At 35.6% G+C, this 20,838-nt stretch overlaps 1 protein-coding gene across 6 annotated transcripts in view; it reads left to right on the top strand.

The window, feature by feature from the left end:
• The window catches only part of if (integrin subunit alpha inflated), a 292,640-nt gene that overhangs the window by 171,990 nt on the left and 99,812 nt on the right, over positions 1-20,838 (top strand). For all 6 annotated transcript variants that reach the window (XM_085958369.1, XM_085958372.1, XM_085958373.1 and 3 more), the window contains exon 4: positions 1,915-2,012. In XM_085958369.1, the coding sequence (XP_085814495.1) occupies positions 1,915-2,012 (98 nt within the window). The remainder of the gene's footprint in view (positions 1-1,914; positions 2,013-20,838) is intronic.

Raw genomic sequence — 20,838 nt, forward strand, 5'->3', positions numbered from 1 at the left:
AATTATTGCTACGAATAGGGTGATTTGGTTTATTATTCCATCAGTAAGTAATGAAATTACAGTGTGAGAAACTAGCAACATCTTTAAATATTATGATATATATCGTCACTGTACCTATATGCCAATTGGCCTAACCCTCAAATATCAAATTTTTCAGGAAGTGAAAAAAACTGTAGGCATTGGATTTACTTATTAATTTATATTATGTATCGATATCCCAGTTCAATAGGGGAACAACTCAAAATTTAAAGGTTTTGAGTTAAGAATGCCATTCGATGTAGAATAATCTTCTCTTTATAATTCAGCAAAAAAAAAACAATCAAAAATTTCTTTAATGTGTCATAAAATTGAATAACCATTTCTGAGATTAATCAGTAATTCCGTTATATAATCAAATTTATTGGTTAATTCTTCATTAAAATGTACAATTTCATTGTGCATTGATGAATCCCACCAAATTAAATATAAAAAAACATTCACTTTCATCGAAATCAAGGCTTTAAAATTAAAATTAGAATTACTCCAAAAAATTCAAATGCCATTATCTTGGAACAAGGTTTTATGAGTTGTTCCCCTATTGAACTGTATCGGTATGTACATTATTTTATTACAAATTGAGAATTTTCTTTTATTGACACAGTTTAGGGGTTACAGCATTTAGCTAGAATATATTTTGTCATGTTACAAATGGCATAAAAATAGTTTTGAATTATTTTGATTTGAAATATTTTTTTGGGATTTATGATACTTGGCCAGTTCGTGTAAGAGTATGCAATAAGTCCATTGCCATCAAAATGCCACTTTGTTGAAAAGTGAGTTTTACGACAATTGGCATGTGCAGTTACGATATCATGGTGTCTAATCGTCACTCAAATTTGAATAATCATAGATTCAGATATGATGTGATAAGCGCCGCACGTTCGAGAATTAAGAAAGTAAGAAAATCGGTTTCTATAAATATCGATATTATCTGAACGTATTCAATTTCAAATTCAATTCAATTCAACACCCACGGTGGCCACGCGGCTTAAGCGTCGGACTATAACGCCGTGCGTCCCAGGTTTGAATCCTGGGTCGGGCAAGTACACATAATGTTTTTCTATTTGTGTGTGAGTCAGGGTATGGACCTAATAGGTTGAGCAAGTGGCTGACATCCATTTCTCGTAAAAATAAAATCTGTTAATACAAACCTCCACTCTGTGGAGGCCCATATGATTTTATTAGGATCGGACATGGTCGAAAAAAAAACAATTTAGTCTGCAATTGTCGTGTTAACGGATTCAGCTGAATGATAGAACAAAATAATCGCGTGTTGTTTGTTGTTACTACATACCTACTGCAGTAACAATTATTATTATAACACATTGATCACTGTCTAATCCCACTAATAACAAGTCTTGTTACTTGCGGATACTTTACACGTTATGGGAACGGGTGTGCTTATACATATGTTGTCCATTTATCTTTTCCCACTGGTTTTCAGTAAATGTTGACTAGTCAAAGGTCGGTGAACAATTTCATGACTTGAGCATGAATGTATGCCATATACACCAGTCGTAGGGGCAATCCACTTGTGTACTTGGCTTGGACGAGTGCACAATTATTTGTACCTTTGTGAAGTTACAGGGCTCGAAATAGGCCGGAGCATCATAAGTATAATTAATTAGCTATGTTAATATTTTCGGAAAATTTCCGAGCGCTCCGGTTTGTAAAATTATCCACTTCGAGCACTAAATGTACACCAGTTGTCAGATTCTGCCTTGTGAGCGTATTAATGTTTTTTCGTTAGTTATATTATAATCGTTGACATGTGCCCGGCAGGCAGTATCTGGCACTAATGTATCTACACTATCTCGTGTGCAAAATATGCTTCTTCTATTTTAATATTTATTTGTTTTATTTTTGTTGTTGCAGGTAACAAAAATGATTCGATGGGTTTCCAAATCGAATCGAAATCAAACCAGTGGTTTGGGGCAAGTCTCAGCAGCGCTGGTGAAGATAAACCGATTGTGGTAAGTACTTAATAATTTATTTAAAAAATTACAATACTTAAATCAATTAACATGGCTACGGCCTTTGATGATTTAAACAATTTTAAATAAAATGTCACTTGTATGGGCGGCAAGGTGGCAGAAGGCAGGGCTCTAGCCTGGGGGCCCGGCGTGGGGGTTCGACCTGATAAGTGAGATAAACAAACATCAAAAAATATGTGTCCTAACGGGGAAAAAGTCGCCTGCGGCGCTATTTCATTTGAAGTCTTAACAATTTAAAATGTCTTGTTGTGTGATGCAATTTTTTACTACTGTGTACACCGAATACCTACCCTTAATTTTAACTGAAACAATATTTAGAAGACGATTCTGTAAAAAGTCCCACTGCCTTTAACCCTAGCGATGGGTAGGTGGGGGGGGGGCGCTTCAAAATGTGTGGACCATGCGCAGAAGACATTATGATGTCAATATCACTTGCCTGAATTCCTTGCCTAAACCGGAAGATTTGAGTATAGGTATTCAATTCACTGGTTTACACGATATGCTATAGGCGATAGGATAGGGTGAGGACTCGACAGGAAATTTGAAAGGAGTCACGATCCTCAATAGAGGAGGAAACGAAAACGAAAAATCAATCAATCATACAAGGTTATGGCAGCGTATTAATTCTCGTGTCTGCAATGTCAGACATTAAACAGATCTCCAGTCATCATAAAAATAGACAAATCCAATAGGTGGGTGCTTACATAATATCATTATAAATAAATTAACATTCCTTAGGTAGATTGAAACCACTCAGAAACGCTAAGAATTTTATTTTAGAAACATAATGATTCGAATGTCTTGTGAATTCGCTTCGCGGTTGCTAGGCTGATTGTTTTGATGTCAATGGTGAAGATTCCAGATACTAGATAGGATACAGCGATGGATGTTATCCTTCAAACATATACGGCAACAGTAACTAAACTTTAGACAAAATTACTATTAAATGCAAATTAAAATAAATTGGTATTACGTATTACATTTTTTAATATAATGTGCATTTAAATGAACAAAATAATAAACAGTGAGCAACATTGAAGTAATGAATAGCGACTTCGTCAATCATGCTATATAATTTTTTGAATTGGTTACCTACGCTGATTTTAATGAGTGTTTGATCTTTGGTTGGATTTGGAAACTCCACCGGTGTAATACCTATATTCGAATTGAGCTGGATAAATCTTGTTTTTGAGCCATATGAAGATACTAATATGAAACACACCTCTTTTGCCACTCAATTGACTACATCCAACAGAGAGTTTCTACACAAAAATGACACATTTATAATGTTATTAATATGTAAGATTTGTGAGGTTTTATTTAAATTACTGTTAAATCCTGAAGAACCACACTTTGTGAAGTTGGTTGGCTTAAACAAACTTTATACGAGTTGTACTTTGGTTATACTCTTAAATTCACCATTTTGCTTAATAGAAATTATCAATAAAATATGGAATATTCGAATATTCACTCACCTTATTTAACAAAACAATAATAATCACATTTTCCAACTAGACAATAATACAATGACGTCAAAATGAAAATAAGTTTGACATTAAATAAAAATCAAACAAAAGAACACTAATTTCAAATAATTGAGTTCGAAATAAAAAATAATGTGAAACATCATGCCCTATCCATGCATGGCTATATGGCACATCTAAGATTTTGGTTTTTGTTGCGCTGTGGAATCAAAATGATGTTGATTTTAGGGGGTGTGGGCGGAGGGTCGGGGTCAGAAGGGGGCGCGCTGCAATTTGTCAACCGCGACAGCCTGGACTCGCTCCCGCGGGCGGAATTCGCTTTTTACAGGACCATATTTGGGCTGTACCGGACAACACTGGAATTTAGCCGTTTCTAATACAGGGGTCGATAGAAATTATTTTGTATCTAAGTGATTTTTGCGACAATTATTGCATTATACAATCACATAGTATTATGATCATGCCCCCACATCCTGAAGCGGGCACCCATGCCAGGATATTTGGTGGGACGCTTTTTTAATACCTACATCTACTTGAATTATGGAATTGTCGAGTCGTCGCTATGTTACATATGTCATGTCGCTACATTTGGTCTATTCGACAAACCAATCCTACAGCGACGGAGTATCGACAAACCATACTAAAAAATTGAATAGCACAACCACATATTTTGAAACGTTAATATATTTTAAGTAAAATTGCGCAGCAGGCGACTTTAAATAGTAGAGCAAATTTGTGATGTGTGTTATCTCACGTATTTGGTGGACCCGCCATGCCGGGCACCCCTGAGCATGGACCCCAGGCTAGAGCCCTGACAGCCCCTTCTCTACCCTTAGTGCGTTAACGACCTGTCAAAAATTACCCGATCGGTTTATATTCTGGAATCGTAAGAAATTGAAACATTCAAACAATATTCAAAAATTGCATCATACAACATATTTTAAAATCTTAATATATTTCAAGCAAAATTGCGCCGCAGGCGACGTTTCACTATTAGAGTAAAATTTGTAAAATGTGTGTTCCTCAGGCTAGAGCCCTGTCAGCATAATTATGATAAAATGACTTATCATATGGTGATAGACAGATGTGGCAGAGAAAAGGTTCACCAAAAATTTCTACATAATATCATCTTTCGAATCAAATAAAGACTGTAATACAGTGATAGGAATCTTCGTATAAACAAGGAATCTTGTAAAGTTGTCGATATTATATCTTTGTGAAGATGGGTTTGTATCCCGAAATGTCTCTCCACAGGGGCGCCAAGCGGGAGTGTTATGGGTGCGAAACACCCGAGCGGCAGAATCCGAAATATTCTAAAAAATATAAATGTTAGGTAGATATTCAATTTTTAAAATGAAATTTAAGATGATAAAAACTTTAAAAAACTTAAAATTAAAAAGGGCAATATTTTATTAAATGTAGTCTTTATAAATTCTGCTTCCATGCTACATTCAATATATTATATAAATTTAGACGCTCTACATTATAAATTCAGAATGTTATATTATTGAATAGGTAGGTAGGTAAAATATGTCATTTGTTATGACAATAAAATAATATTGTACCATTTTTTGACTATATTGTCAGATTTCAATCAGATCAATAGCCATACTGAAAAACATAACAAGAACAGGTAATATGGTATAATATTATTTTATACAGTCTTAATTAATTTATAATTTCAAATGCAGGTATCCTTCGATCCATAAGTTGAAGTTTGTTTTGTACAATGGACCAAAGGCTTCGTATCACTGATCAGATATCTTGGTCTTGTCATGTGAAACGAATGGACTATTGTGATTTGTTAATGCATAATTCATTTCTACCGCTTTCTGCTTATTTTTAGTAAAAAGTGGACAGGACTATATAGATTTACTTTTATTATTTTATGTTATCTAACAAAGTTTCCCAAAATGCGATTTTGTATGTATAATTATTCTGCACTAGAGCAATAACTTAAAAGATTTTTTAAGAGCCGAAGAAACATACTAAAACTCATTTTGGACCGAGTAGGGTTCGAACACACAACTTCCGATTGTCCAGCTTTGGCCGGCTCTCATATTATCTAAACTCGCATGTCTGCCGCACAGCCATAAATCAAACCTTCCATGAACAAGAACGTCGATCTGGTGTTGCATAATATGGCATATATACCTAGCGACAGTAGCACGTAACCTTCGAAACGTATAGATATTTGAATGCGGCGATCGGCGAGCCGGTATAGGAATGACCAATTCGTAGGTGTTCGTATGTGTTCTGGCGTCTTCGACTCGCAGCCCGAGAAGCATGGAACTTGTCGAGATTGCAAAAGATGCTTTTTTAAAACTAAAAAGTCGCTTCGACCAATCTGCGGAGCTCCATTTGGCAGCGTGTATTTTGTGAATAACGATGACGTCACATCGACGTATTCGACACGTTGCAGACGGACGACTTTTGATGTGAGAGCCGGCTTAATCATTGTGTTACCGACTCAAGTAGCTGTTTTAGAGCTGTTACAAGCAGAGCGTTGGAGCGGACCCTTTTTTGAGTTGCTCCGCTCCGGGACCTAATACTTGCTCCGGCTCCGGTCCGGGTAAAAAGTTTTAATAAGTGTTATATGTATACAAATGTTAAAAAAATAAAAAAGTAGTTCTAAAATAATCGTCATTTTCATTATTAATTCTAATAAACAAAATTTCGACAGTAAATCGTCTCTCATTATTTGCCTCTTCTGTCATAAAGTGAGGCCTTTTATCACTCGGCAGTGTTGCCATATTTCAAATATTTCCAGTATTGCAAAGTGTCAAAATATACTATTTTCATTGGATTTTAGGACGAAAATTTAATAATAAAAAAACATCCGGGGCAGTGGAGCACTACAAATTTTCGGTGCTCCGAGCTCCGCTCCAACGCTCTGGTTACAAGTCATTTAAGAATATATTTTAATCTTTTAATCTTTTTGCTATATATGACAGAACTCTTCTCGCATTAAATCATATTTATTTGTTTTCGTTGCTCATGGCTTTCGTCTGTACATAATATGATATCGATTGCAATTCTTTATAGTTCTGCCACATTCATATGTTCTATATTACTAGTATGTACGTTATCTTTAATGAATACCATGGGCTTTCGGCAAAATTTCTTTCCACAAAGATATCGAAATGACCTCAAAGGTCAACGAAAGCCGCCCTTCGTCTCCGCCTTCTGTTCTCTGCATACCCCGCATCTACATGTCGTAGTCAAAGACCATTACGTACTCCTTAAAGAATTGTTGTGGATTGTCCATGATCACCAGAATTTAATATTCGGTAATCATTTGTATGTATTGTCACCAGATGGGAAAAAAACCCCTGGCCCGCAGTTTCAAATCACATATCCACAACATAATCATACGCCCTTGTGTTAGGATTTGCCTCCCCTGATTTACGAAATAACATCATCGCAACGCACTTCGACAGGCGAAAGCGGGGCCGAGTACCTGATCATTTTTCTAAGAAATTTCAGGCGACCTTGAATACTGACCGCCGCCCAGGCAGAGTTAAACATTTCTCGAATAACCCGCGCCCCTCTGCCCCTCTCCTGAGTAGGATGGACCCGCCAAAAAATTAAAGATGCTTTTGAAAAATAAAATCAGTTGAGATTTACCCTACAATGAAGTGACAACACAAAACGAGTGTTACGCCGGCGCGTAGCGTCACCCGCGGGAACCGCATAATCAACCGTGTTTCTAACCAATTACTAAGTCTATGTTTAATTATCGGCCAAGATTGCGACGAATATCAAAGTGCCCGCGAAACTAAATTAAAAAATGTGTTCAAACACGTGTTCCCATATAATGTGACGACTGTGCGATAACTAAATCTAAGACTCCTTTAAGTGTAATTAATAATGTAAACTAATCGATGTCCACCCTAATGTTATTACAACCCACGCTTGTATAATTTAGTGTGATTAAATATATCCTCTGCGCGGAGGTTTTGAATCGAAGTTTCTGTGTTATAATTTTGTCCTGATGTCCACACAACCCTCAATCAAGGTGATACTCGTGAAGAACGCCGCCAGCATAAATGTGAGTTCTCCACCCCATTCTTCTCGGTATCAGTATATAATATATTGTGAACTGTTCAGACTTGGCTAGGTCAGCAAAGTATCAGCATCACATCTGCTTGTTGAAGTAAAACATTATTATGTGTTTAAAATTTACTCTGTATGTAGGTACCTAGTATTAATTATACAGTCGAACTTGGTTATTACGAGGAATATGGGATCGACTGAATTTGCTCGTTATAAGCGGTACTCGTTATATCAGAGGTATAGGGTAGTAAATGAGCGGTCACACAGGAAAAAAAGTCGAAAATAAAACATCTGAAAACCATCGTAAAAATCCCCGAAACAAGCATGGCGTTCATAAACTACAAAAGAAGTTGTTTATTGTAATGAACGCTGGTAGGTACCTACGGACTTCGCAAACCTTGGATTGTTCAACCATGTGCGTGGATACTTTTTCATTATTGTCGGCGAAAACAACAATTAGGCACTTAACTAGTGTCATAAACGTAATCCGTCCCCCGGCGGCATCCTGTCCGATCAAATTTTATTGCCTAGGGTCGAAATGTTTTTAAACGATCGACACATTAGCAGTATTTTAGCTCGGTATATCCGATAAGTTGCTCGTTATAACAGTGAATAAATGTATGGAGAAAATCATAAATGTTTCCTCATTACATCCGAGATCTCGCTATGTCCGAGATCGTTATAACCGAGGCGACTGTATTATATTAATCTCCAAAACATGGTCTACTTCAGGGAACTCAGAAATAATGGAAACTGAAATACCTAACGGGTAAGGAGAAGCAGGCAACCGATCTCGAGTAAGGAGGAATACGGGATAATTTTTTAAACACGTGTCAAGAATACGTCGAATATTGACAACTGCTCTCGGCTTATGCATTGACGCTCATTTAAAATTGGTTTATTACACACACTATTACACGTATATAATGCGTGGTTCATTTTCGTAGGACATTCACACGTTCAAAGCCCTGCGTCAAAATTTACTGTGTTGGTATATTATATAGCCTATCGGAATTATATGTATTATCTGTTGTCCACAGTGTTACAAAATTTGGACATTGTAGGTTGTAGACTGTAGACCATTTGGTCTTTTAATTCAGATTTTTGCGTTGAGTTATCTCAGTTATTACTCCGTCTTTTGAGAGATCTGCCGGGTAGACGGCGGCTTCCGTGCAAGATGCGTGGGATCCAAGTTTTGCCCACTTTTTCTTCGTGTTTATTCTAGATTTTTCTTCGTTGTTTTCCCCCACATACTCTCAACTTCTTAAGTTTTTCTCGGGCAGTGAAGTCCCGTGGGGGTAGGCAGATTGAGCGTCGCTTGGAAGCGGCAGTTACTCGAAGGGCGGCAAATCGAAGAAAATCATTTGGTATACCTACATAGAAATAGCTCCTAAACTGGGTACTTAATAACGAAAATATCTTTCTTTTAATAAATTCAGCTCACTTGCTGGAAACAAAATGTATTAATTAACATAAAAGGTTAAACGGGACTGTAATTTTTGTCGGGTTCGCGATGTTTGGTTTAATTCCGTTTTCATTAGACGTCCTTGGTGACCAGAAATGACGTGAGCACGGATGATAAAAAATATTGTATAAAAAAATGGGGTCGCATTATGGCGCTGCCCAGGGGCAGCATTTTATATAGAGACGTCACTGTTTTCGGGGTAGGTATGTGTCATTTCCCTCCATTTTGGTAGGTGAATAGCAAACTGTCACTTTTATTTTGTTGTCTGGTTTTTCGTCTGGATTCGGGATGTGGAGGTGAACAATAACACACCAGAATTGTTTTGGAAACGACAAGGTATATTTACGTTAATATATTCTAAACGGTTACATTTTTATACAAATTCTTTTCGATTTAATTTTGACGGATAGCGAGGTTAACACTGCTTACAGCGTTGCTGTCAAAAACGCTTCTCTCGCTAAAACCAACGGTCACTTGAGAGCCGTACAAAATGCGGCGTTGCCATTCCTTTTTTTTTTAACGCTATTCAGACAATGTTGCCGGCAGATATTTAACATTATTTAATTATTTTCGCAATCAGCCGTTACTATTTGTTGGATTTGATACCGATTCGGGCCTCTCCAGATACACAAAGACATCCCCAAATGGGGACCATACGGGGGTGTCACATATGGTTTATTTAGTTTTTGTGTGATCTCTGGTTGATATTATTATTGTATTAAAAATGATAATATTAAAAGCAAATCAGTAAGCACCTACCGAATGTAATAATCAATGTTGCAATATGCAATGCTTGAGGGGGTTAGATTGTTAAATGTAGGTACATATAAGGATGAAAGTAGATAGGTACTTATAAGTCACGTATCTTCGCATCGGTCCATTGTGAGCGAAGAAATTCGGTATCGACAGAATGCGCTGTTTTAGCAGTATCATTCAATTACTAGTCCGCGGTCCAATAATTATCAATTATTATATTCTCATGTATTGTGAATATTTTAGGCCAGAGTGAATCTATTATAGTTTTTACGTGTGTGATATTTGTTTTTTTTTTTTAACGCAAAAGCGTGAATACGTAACTGTGAACTTAGAAATATGACCATTTTATGTAGTGGCCCATTTATTTGGTCGAATAATTAATAAAGGGAGAAAAAATCTTAGTGAAATATTATTTTTCTACTACTGGTTTTCTGGTCCAGAGAAGGAAAATCAAGAGCGATAGACAGGCAGAAAACGATATAGTCTTCATCACTTTGCAAAACCCTCCGAAGAGATATAAGAGAAGACCTTTGTAAATTCATTGTCAACCTCATACAAACAATAATTGTCAAAGCAGGGAGAACTTTGAACAAAAACAAGCAATGCTTGTCGATAGGAAAATGGCAAATCACAGCACTAAAAGCAAAAGATGGTTCTATCATCAGAAATTGGGAACACTTGTTAAGCCGAGTTGAAGAGTCTACTCGAACAACATCTTATTGGCTACGTGTTAAAACTATGAACTAAGAAGCTCCTCCCATTTTTAACCGCAATTCCATTATAAACTAACAAGCTCCTTCCATTAGGTCGACAACAGCGCCTTCCGGTTTATGCCTAAATTTTCTTGTTGGAGAGTAGGTAGTAATTTCTATCATTTCTTAAGTCAATCGGGGCCGTTGATTGGTGTATATTTTGATAGGTATTATGTAGCATGCAGCCAATAAGGCATTGGCCGATTGGTATGGAGTGATTTGCAACTAATGGGGTTTTATATCGTTAAGTGTTGGTGAGTCTAAACTAAAAGCGATTTCTATACGATTTTCGTGTGTAAAGGGCGTCTCCAGAGCACAGAGAAAGACATACTTCCTTATTGTTTACGTGTTTACAACACGGTACCTAATAGTGGTACTAGTAAAGGAATTTTATTTAAATTCAGTAAAATGATTTTCCTGTATTATTTAATCATTTACTTTTTATCATTTTTTAGTATTATTTTCTGATTATCGCCATATACACTAATACTACGTGATCACTTCAATGGGCACTTATCAAATAATTGAAATACAACAACTATTATATTGTCTTTAGGTAGGTGCCGACCTATTTTGAAACATTCATTGGCAAAATTAATTGATCACGCCTGACTGAGTTCGCGCCGATCTTCCTCTTATCAGCATCTTCAATTTGCTTCAAGTGTTCATACACGGCACTAAACCAACAGGTACCAACTGAAACAATAAATTCCACGGTCTCTACACCAACAGGTGTGGAGAGAGATACACTCGCCATGAGATCCAACCACGAGATTAACCGAAAGGATTTATGGAAAATGGATTTAAGATAAGAGGGAATCGTGGTGATAACATTATCATTGGCCGTGCAAATAAGTTTACACATAGAAAGAACTCACGAGTATTATTCATTTGAACTATTCTTCTGTATACCTATTGTACTTTGACCTCTCAACAGTTTTATGTAAGGCTGGTTTTTGTCCACTGCAGAAGTTTCATTTTTGTCTACCATTCTTTTAAGCGCCATGATTAGAGTTGGGTATTTCCCGAGAAAATCCCAATCTCGAGATTCGGGATTTCCCGAAATGATGAAATTTTGAATTCTCGAGATTCGGGATTTCCAGAAAAGAATTCTTGAGAATTCTCGAGATATTGGGAAATTTCAAAAAAAAAACCTGTAAAAAATCCTGAAATCAATGTAAAAACAGATAAATTCCATTTTTTTTATTTATGTAAAAAAACAAACAAAATAGAAGTAGGAAAACAAAAATAATTCAAAACATTACTTATTAAAATAGAATTTCAAAAAACACAGACTGTCAATCGGTGCGTCTAACAATCGCGTACGCTTTTAAAACACAAAATTCCCTGATGTTGCAAAAATTGCGCACATTTTGAGTCTACGTTGGCTTAATTGTGTTGAATGCCCCGATCAGTCTTTAAATATTTTGTGTTTTCACCTTTCTCATTTAGAAAAATCTCTTTTTAAATTAATATTTGATAATAAAGAAATCCCAAATACCGAGAAAAGATTCTCGAGATCCGCGATTTCCCGAAATGTTAAAAATTTTAATTCTTGAGATTCGGGATAGAAAATCTCGAAAATTTCTCGAGAATTCCCGAAACCCAACTCTAGCCATGATACATACATATTATGTGTTTATTTATACTATATTTTGGTGTTCATTCCAACAAGCGTTTGATCCATCAATCGCGTTGCACCACTGCGCATTGGACGGTGGCGAAAGGTGGAGGTAGGCTGTTAAGATTCGCCATAAATAATGCACATTAAACTTTGTCAGTCATACGTATTAGTTTGTAAATTGATTTGCAGTAAAGAAGCGTGTGAGTGAACACGAGAGAGCATACCGACTCAAACATTACACGATGTCGGCAATTGCCGAGCACTCGATGGATACAGGGCACAAATTTGACTTCGAGACCAAGATATTGGGTCGGAATAAAGGATATTTCGTACGATTGGTAAAAGAGGCCATTGAAATCCACAGAAACCCCAATAATATTAATAGGGATGATGGATTACGGTTAAAAACGTCATGGCTTCCGGCACTATCAGCAAAATCTAATATTCGAGCCGGTATCCCCGGTCGTAATGATTGACAGATTACTCTGAACAACGTTTGCTCTTAGATAATCGGATTCCTTTTGACATTCTAAGAGCAACGTTTACATTCACATACCTACACTACATTTCATCATAAAACATATCTCTTGATAATGGCCTCTGCAACGAGCCCGAAACGTCGAGTAAAGAAGGAAGAACGAGACACGGTGAAAACCCAAGAATATACTACTATTTTTTTTCATTGTATTTTTTCACAGATTACTACAGATGGTGTTGGTTAGTTTTTAAAATCGTTAAGCCCTGCCTATATCAAACTACCTATGTATAAATCAATAAAAAATATTTTTCTATCTATAAAATATTCAAAGTTATGTATGATTTAATGGCATACTTAATATACACCTGAGAGATCATCTAAAACCATCACTCATGTGAATATTATGGTTAAAGAACATATGCATATGGTTTCATAAAAGTACATCGTTGTCAAAGGTGCAGATCGCTTTGATGATTACCAATAATGACAATCTTCGTTGAGGAGATAGTTCGTAAAGAAAGATACTATTTAATTTTTACGCCCAGCTTGTAAGGTGGGCATAGATATAGATTCATATTATGGTAATGTTACCGTCCGATCCATCTATTGGCCGGTCACCGTAAATATGCTAATGTGAAAATGCATAAAACATTATTTACAACTCGGCTGCTAGAAAAGGAAGAAAACTGCATAAAACGTACTGCCATTGCACGGCGATTGTCCATTGTTTCCTTTTTGGTGCGAAAAAAGACGTATGCATGCGCCGCATAAATTTTGGCGGGAAGTAAGGTTCCGTGTATGCAGGACGCTTGACAGATTAGAGGAGATATAATGGCGGCTTCCTTTGTCCTCCGTTTCGTGTCCACTTTGCTTTTGATGTGTTCTTTATATTGTTATTTACACGCTGTGGGCTTTGTTTTATATTCTCATGCATGGTAAGCCGTGGAGGTTAGCATCTTTTACTTTATGAAGGAGCATCTTCCTTCTGCAAAGCGGGATGAGCAATAGCAGAATTCAAAGGAGACATTGTTTTTAATTTCTCTGTGTGTCTGCACAGTCTGCAGAGCGGGGACGCGCCTTTGCGTGGTATAACAATAATTATACCTGTTAATTATAATACTGCGAATTGTACTTACTCGATATTGTATTCAAGAATAGTGTAAAGCACGAACCTTATTAGATCCTCTACATCTACATAAACTGCCATAATTCCTTCGCTTTAAATAAATCGCTGTACCTACATAAAGAGGATACATATTTTATTACGAGCGGCAAGCGTCGGTTTATAATGTCGTGGATCAGAGGTTCGAATCCTGGGTCTTGCAAATACACATTGTTTTTCAATTTGTGAATGGAGTCAATGTGGACCTAATAGGTTGAGCAAGTGGCTAACATCCATTTCTCGTAAAAATAAAAATCGAGCTGAGCTTCCGTTTTTATCATGTTGTCAACGGGACATCTGTGTCCAGCGACGATGTGTCGAGATTCGAGAACGCGCCCATTAATTTATGTGTAAATGCAGCCGCTCTACACACCAGTGGCTGGACACAGGTGTCCCGTATGAAACGGGTCTAAGACGATGTTTTAAGTTTCATGTTTACTTTTTCAAAAAGAAAATTGACCAAATACAACATAGTAAGGTTGTCAACAACATGCGAAACATGAAAATACAGAAATGAACATAGTAATTACATACTATGTTCGATTACCAACCATACCGCTTTTTATAAAACCATATAATAGGTAGTAGGGTTTAAAATAGCCTCTATCCAATAATTGTGTAAAAAAACTTTAAATTTGTGCCGTTTAGCTTTAGCCTTTTGGTTTCAGTAGATGTAGATAACTATCTTAAAACTGACTTATTAACGATTACAAGACTACAGTACCTATTCATAGTTTGATTTAAATAACCGATTATTATAAAAAAAAGAGTTTGTAATATTTCCTCAAAGTATTAGTAAGTGGTGATAGAAGAGATGTACGTATGTATACATAACCAGACTACTCACTACATTTGAGTGAAGATCGATAAGGCGGTGTGCTGCACCCCGAAAACCCGCTTTTAACCGAGCAATGTAAACTTAAACGCTTTTACCGGTCATTTTGACACCTCTCCTTTGTCTTCACGATCTTATCCATAAAAGGAAAATTACATTTCCCGAGCTTTCCATCGATATCTACGTATAATATAATGTAGCAAGCTCTGTCACTCTCAGAATCGAATTAGGTATCTGTCGTTTAAATTGTTATCACGATTACAGGTGATTACGTAATATAACACAATTATATTCTTACAATTACGTGGTGATACACGGCTTAATAACAATATGGCTAACCTTCTTTCTTCTTTGGCAATATCCGCCCCTTAATTGGAGCAAATATACACCACGCGGTGCCTCCAAGAATCCCTGTCGCTCGCTAGTCTTCTTGCTTCATTCCAGGTCAAACCAGCATCCCGTAGCTCCGCCGTATACACTCTGTAGATAGTATTTAGTGGCCTTCCAGGACGCCGGAATTCGGTCTGCTTGAAGAACAGGCAAGCCAGGTTGAGGTTCTCTTCTGGCATCCGCAGCATGTGGCCGAACCAGGTCCAACGTTGCCTCTTCACTCTCAGCGTAATGAGAGGCTGCTTGGTGCGTTTTCTTATCTCTTCGTTGCTCCTAAAGTCATACCACCGCACACCCAGTGTCCGTCGTAAACATCTGTTTTTGAAGCTCAGTATATGGTCGCTCTGAGCCTTCGTAAGGTGTCATGATTCGCTACCGTAAAACAGCACTGTCAGAATGCAAGCTTACCTTAGCGATGCACAAACTTTTGATCAAAAGCACCAATTTTCAGATTTTTCCCGGAGGGAAACATGCGACCCGCGAGTTGTGAAACCATGTGCTTACCTATTATATAAAAAAAAATGTTTTATTTGTATATGTTTCTGATATAAAAATATAAATATATGTAAAATATGACAATATAGTTAGGTACTAAATTATATTTTTCTTTCCATTAATAATTAATACTCATATATTATATACCTATATTATTTTCTTCGAATGCTCGAGCAGTTAAGCCTTTCGCTAAAATTGCAGACATTAAACATTAACTTCTTCCGGCAAGCGCACAAAAAACGATAAAATTTGTGCAACAGAATAACATTACATGGCAATCTATAAATGATGGCAATACTAATGAATGATTTTCCGACAAGCGAAATGTAGTATTTTCTTATTTTAGAATCTTACAGGATGCTTTGTCATCGTTGTTAGGTATGTAATAACTAAAATGTGCAGTTAAAGTCAAGTATCTCGTCGCAGTTTCTTTTTTCGCTTATTAAATTCAAAGTGAAAACTCTATTCTACGATAAATGTCCAAATATATCTAATTCCAGTGCATCTATTCTATACACATCCATCGAGGGTAGTTTTTCATATGTTTGTATCGATGTATTAGCACTTATCATAACAATTACAATAATTTAGTTGTAATTGTTACAATAAATGCTATGTTTCAACAGCACCTCTTTTGGCTATTTGTGCTAAATTTTAGAGCGAGATAGACAGTTTTGACTGTTTAATTTCTGACGGCTAACTACTGTAACAATTATAATACTTCAATACAAAGATATTATGATAAACTACCCTCGTTAACCGCTGATAGCGGCCGATAGTAGTCTTGTGTATGTAATAGATGCGCAGATATACATAATAAAATATAAAACCTACCTATTTATAGATAAATTAATACATACGCGAAAAATATGCCAATAACATTGTGAATTTCTGTAAAATGAAGTAACGGGAGGAAAAAATGTTAGTAAGTATTAAAGTTTCAAAGTAAACTTATTCCACCACTTGCCGAAAATGAGTTATGAATGCCAGAATTTAAAGGATAAATTTTTGAACAAGTATTTTTTGTATAGAAGAACCTAATATCATTAAATCCAGCAGAAAAATCAACTTAAAAATCGGTGTTAGTAACAAAAGTAACTTTTTCAATACAAAAGCCATGTGTAACATCAACACCGTAAATAGTTTTTTTGGCTTTTGCCAAAAATTTGTTGAAGTCGAATAAGTTCACTTTGAAACTACACGCCTCATTATGTAAGTATATAATACTAATTACTGCCATTTTTTCCTACCGTTAGTTCATTTTACAAAATTTCTAACTAAAACTAACTTAACTATCTACAATAATATCCTTTTCAACGATATTATTGGATATTGGAGATAATTTTGTCATAAAATAATGTGATTAAATTAAGTATTGTTTGATTTTTACGAGAAAAAAAAAATACACCTTGTCATTCCATTGATGCAGTAAAATAAATAATGTACACAAAATGGTATAATAATATGGTACGGTAAATAATTAGATATGTAAAAATGCTTACCTGGTCTCTATGAATCAAATATAAATACTTTATGTTATGAAATTGATCGTATTCCAAATATGTATTGTGACTCGAACTAGGTATAAAACAAAAGAAAGACGTATCGGCACCAAAGTGGACGTTTTATCTTGTCTTTTGGATGAAATAAAAATGAAGAATCACCTTTCTAAAATGAGTGTCCAGAGAGATTTGCAAGCTTTTGGTCATACGATATCTTGGAAAGACTCCTCGCCATTGGAAAAATCAAAATTGCGTCCATATGGTAGTTCGTGGTTCAATTTTTGACCGTTCTTCAGATAAGTTTGTAGGACTGTATGTGGACGGTGATCAACACACATTATTAGGAGTTATATGTACGAATACGTACAAAAATTTAGGATACATTAATATTATTCTGTTTTGGTTGTACGTCTTCAGTGGGAAGGTCTTGTTATTGGATGCGGTATTTTCGTAATATTATAAACGCGTCCCACTGTTTCCGATGTAAAGACATGGTTCATAACATTATAATAGCCTTTGAATCACAATACCTAGAATGAGCAAAGATACATATTATAAGTAGTCACAGTGTAATATTTATGTATGACTTTCGTTTTCATTTTAACCGTATTAATTTGTCACCTCAGTGTACCCACTATTTAAAATAGGTTACCGACAACCTTTTACGGTGTAATGCGTCCGGGGAATGGCGTACACATAATGACACAATTTCGCAGGCATAACAATGTGTCGTAATCAATAACATTAATATGGACGAATCATCTGGAAAAAAAAATGACACTCACTATATTGTCGGGTCTGCCGAATGGTCTGTTCTAACGCCATTACAATAAAGGTGATATTGCTATAAATTCCTGATGCTTTTTGTTGGATCTGCCGAATGGTTCGGTTCGAACGGGTTCGCTCAAATTGACATTAGAAACACTGCTCTAACGCCATTACAATAAAGGTCATATTGCTATAAATTCCCGATGCGTGATATCGCATAATGGAAAATGCGTGACGTCTACCTATACATGCGAATGCGCGAATTTACTTGCTAGCTACTGTATTGAGTACGTCGTCCATTTAATGTCATTGGTCGTAATTTATATGCTGAATTAATAAAAAAAAATGTTCAGTAAAATAATAATTTAATAATTATTACTTACATTAATTTATCAATTTTATTTTCGTATGAATCGATTCAAAATAGTTGAAAAATATTAATTGTCTAGTTCTAATTACTTGGTAGAATTCTAATTTAAAATAGTAACTATAATATTTGTAATATTAAATTCCACAAATTTTGTTTTTAAAGCAATACTGTTCTAATATTAATAAGGGTGTTATAATTGCAATTAATTGTATCGACTAAAAAACGAAATTTGTGAAATTCATTATTTTTGTTAATATTTTAGTTGAAACACGCATTATCGAGACTAGCACCGAATAGGGTTGTGGAATTTGATATTATTAACATATTGCCATTTAAGGCAATATTATTTTCAATGAATTGGTTAATTTATATTTTAATTAATGGTACATGGGTCAATGAGAAATGGGACCAGTCTCAGGAAATAAAAACTAGAATTGAGATCGCAAGGAGCGCCTTTCTCAAAATGAGACGCCTCCTTAGCAATCGAGATCTTAACCTAGGTCTGAGACTGCGTATGGTACGTTGTTATGTGCTCTCAATTCTTTTCTATGGTATGGAAGTATGGACGCTAAACCAAGAGATGTCACGGAGACTTGGAAGCTTTCGAGATGTGGCTGTATAGACGCATCCTCAAAATTCCTTGGACTGACCGGGTGACAAATGTTGAAGTTCTCAATCGAATGGGGAAGGACCGAGAAGTTCTACGTAGTATCAAAACCAGGAAACTACAATACCTCGGCCACATTATGAGAGGACAAAAATACAGCATTCCCCAACTTGTCATTCAAGGAAAGATCAATGGGAAGCGTAGCAGAGGACGGCGCCGCATTTCGTGGCTTAAGAACCTCCGTGATTGGTACGAGTGCAGCTCCACCGAACTGTTCTGGGTCGAACGACAAATATAAGATCGCCTTGATGGTGGCCGACCTCCGCTAGGGGATGGCACAATAAGAAGAATTAATAATATAAGCACATATTCACAAAAAAATTATTGCGTATTTTTTATTTCATATTATGTTCCCAAGCACCACATAAATGCAATTTTACAACCTATTACGTCATATTGGAACCAAAAAGATGCTAACGATACACAAACTATGAAAATTGATTATAAATGCTTTTAATTTATAAATAAATTATTGTCAATGTTGAAAATCCACGTGGGCGCGGAATCTGGATAATTTATCAACCTTATTAAAAAAAAATACACGTCGGTACTTACCTATCTACGTCTAATATGGTACAGTTATAATATAATAAATAAATATATTTAATTAATGTGTTTTAATTAATCTGTATTAATCAGAAGGAACGCGGCCGATAACCTATTATTTACTTAGTTGTGGTTATTTACAATAGATAATTATTCCTTGTGATAATCTTAATTGCCAAGTATTTGTTGTGGCATACCTGTCATGAAACACAATAGTTTTATGGTTAACAATCACTATTATAATATGTAACCGCAAAATTATAGTATTTGCGAGTAAATTGATATCGTACTGATAATTAAAAAAAAAATGAAGATTATGACGCAAATGGCACTAATGGTGGTCGTTATGTTGTCATTTATTTCGTATTATGTTTATGTTTATCACGAATTTTGCCTTAGGAGAAAATGTTGGTTATCTACCATTACAGCATTTTGAAAGGTGTTGATCATGTAAATAATTCAAATAAATGAGTCGATCGAATCTGCGTAGGATTCACAATGCGAAATAAGGTAAGATGACGGTCCAAGAAACATTCTTTGACTAGTTTATAAATATTGTATTATGTACAATGATTTAATTATGACGTATTTTGTAAAATGTGGATGTCGCCGTGTCTGACCTTATACGGCGTTACGGTGAGCTCAGTTACGAATGATTGTATCGAGAATCTATTACATGCATATTAGTTTTATAGAGTCAGTAAATAATACCAATGTTTTAATACTATCGACTGAAGGTACTTGATGGAATTTGAATTTAAATTCTAATGGATTTAAGTTTTATACTATTCCATTTGAATCATTTTTTGCGATTCAGGTTTCGCCTTTCGACATCTTCAGTCACTATGTGCACTCACCAAAAGGTAAATACACACCGACAACGAATACAGTTAATTCTAACTTATCTTATAACTAACCAATACGCTGCCATTGTTCCCAGTATTGACGATTTTACACCTCTTGAGTATAGTATTTTTATTGATTATAATTAATTCAATTTCAGCACATAGTACATAGATAGGGGAATAGAATAGAATGAAGAATGCAGTGAAATTGTATTCGTTGTCAGTGTAAGCCTTTTGATGAGTGTACACACTGCCTGAAGATGCCGAAAGGCGAATCCCGAATTGCATAAAAAGACTCAAATGGAATAGTACTAACAATACTTAAATCCATTGGAATACTTATAAAGTTTAATAAACGTAGGTAACTATAACTCAATGGAATATATCAAATAGAATATAGAAATGTAAATATATCGAAATCGAAATTCGCCCTGAACCTCGTTTATGTGATTAATCGGGTTTATCCATTAAAAATATACGAACTATTTGTTTAAGCAATTACAATAATCTCCATAATAATAATTTGGTGCGGAAGGCACATGATAGGGCGTAATTAATAGGGATGAAATAGACATAGGTAAGGATATTATATTATGCAACAATGTGAGTT

This window comes from Rhyacophila brunnea, unplaced genomic scaffold (assembly GCF_057557595.1).
Source record: "Rhyacophila brunnea isolate RB1 unplaced genomic scaffold, BYU_Rbru_1.0 scaffold_7, whole genome shotgun sequence".
In the NCBI taxonomy this organism is placed as follows: Eukaryota; Metazoa; Arthropoda; class Insecta; order Trichoptera; family Rhyacophilidae; genus Rhyacophila; species Rhyacophila brunnea.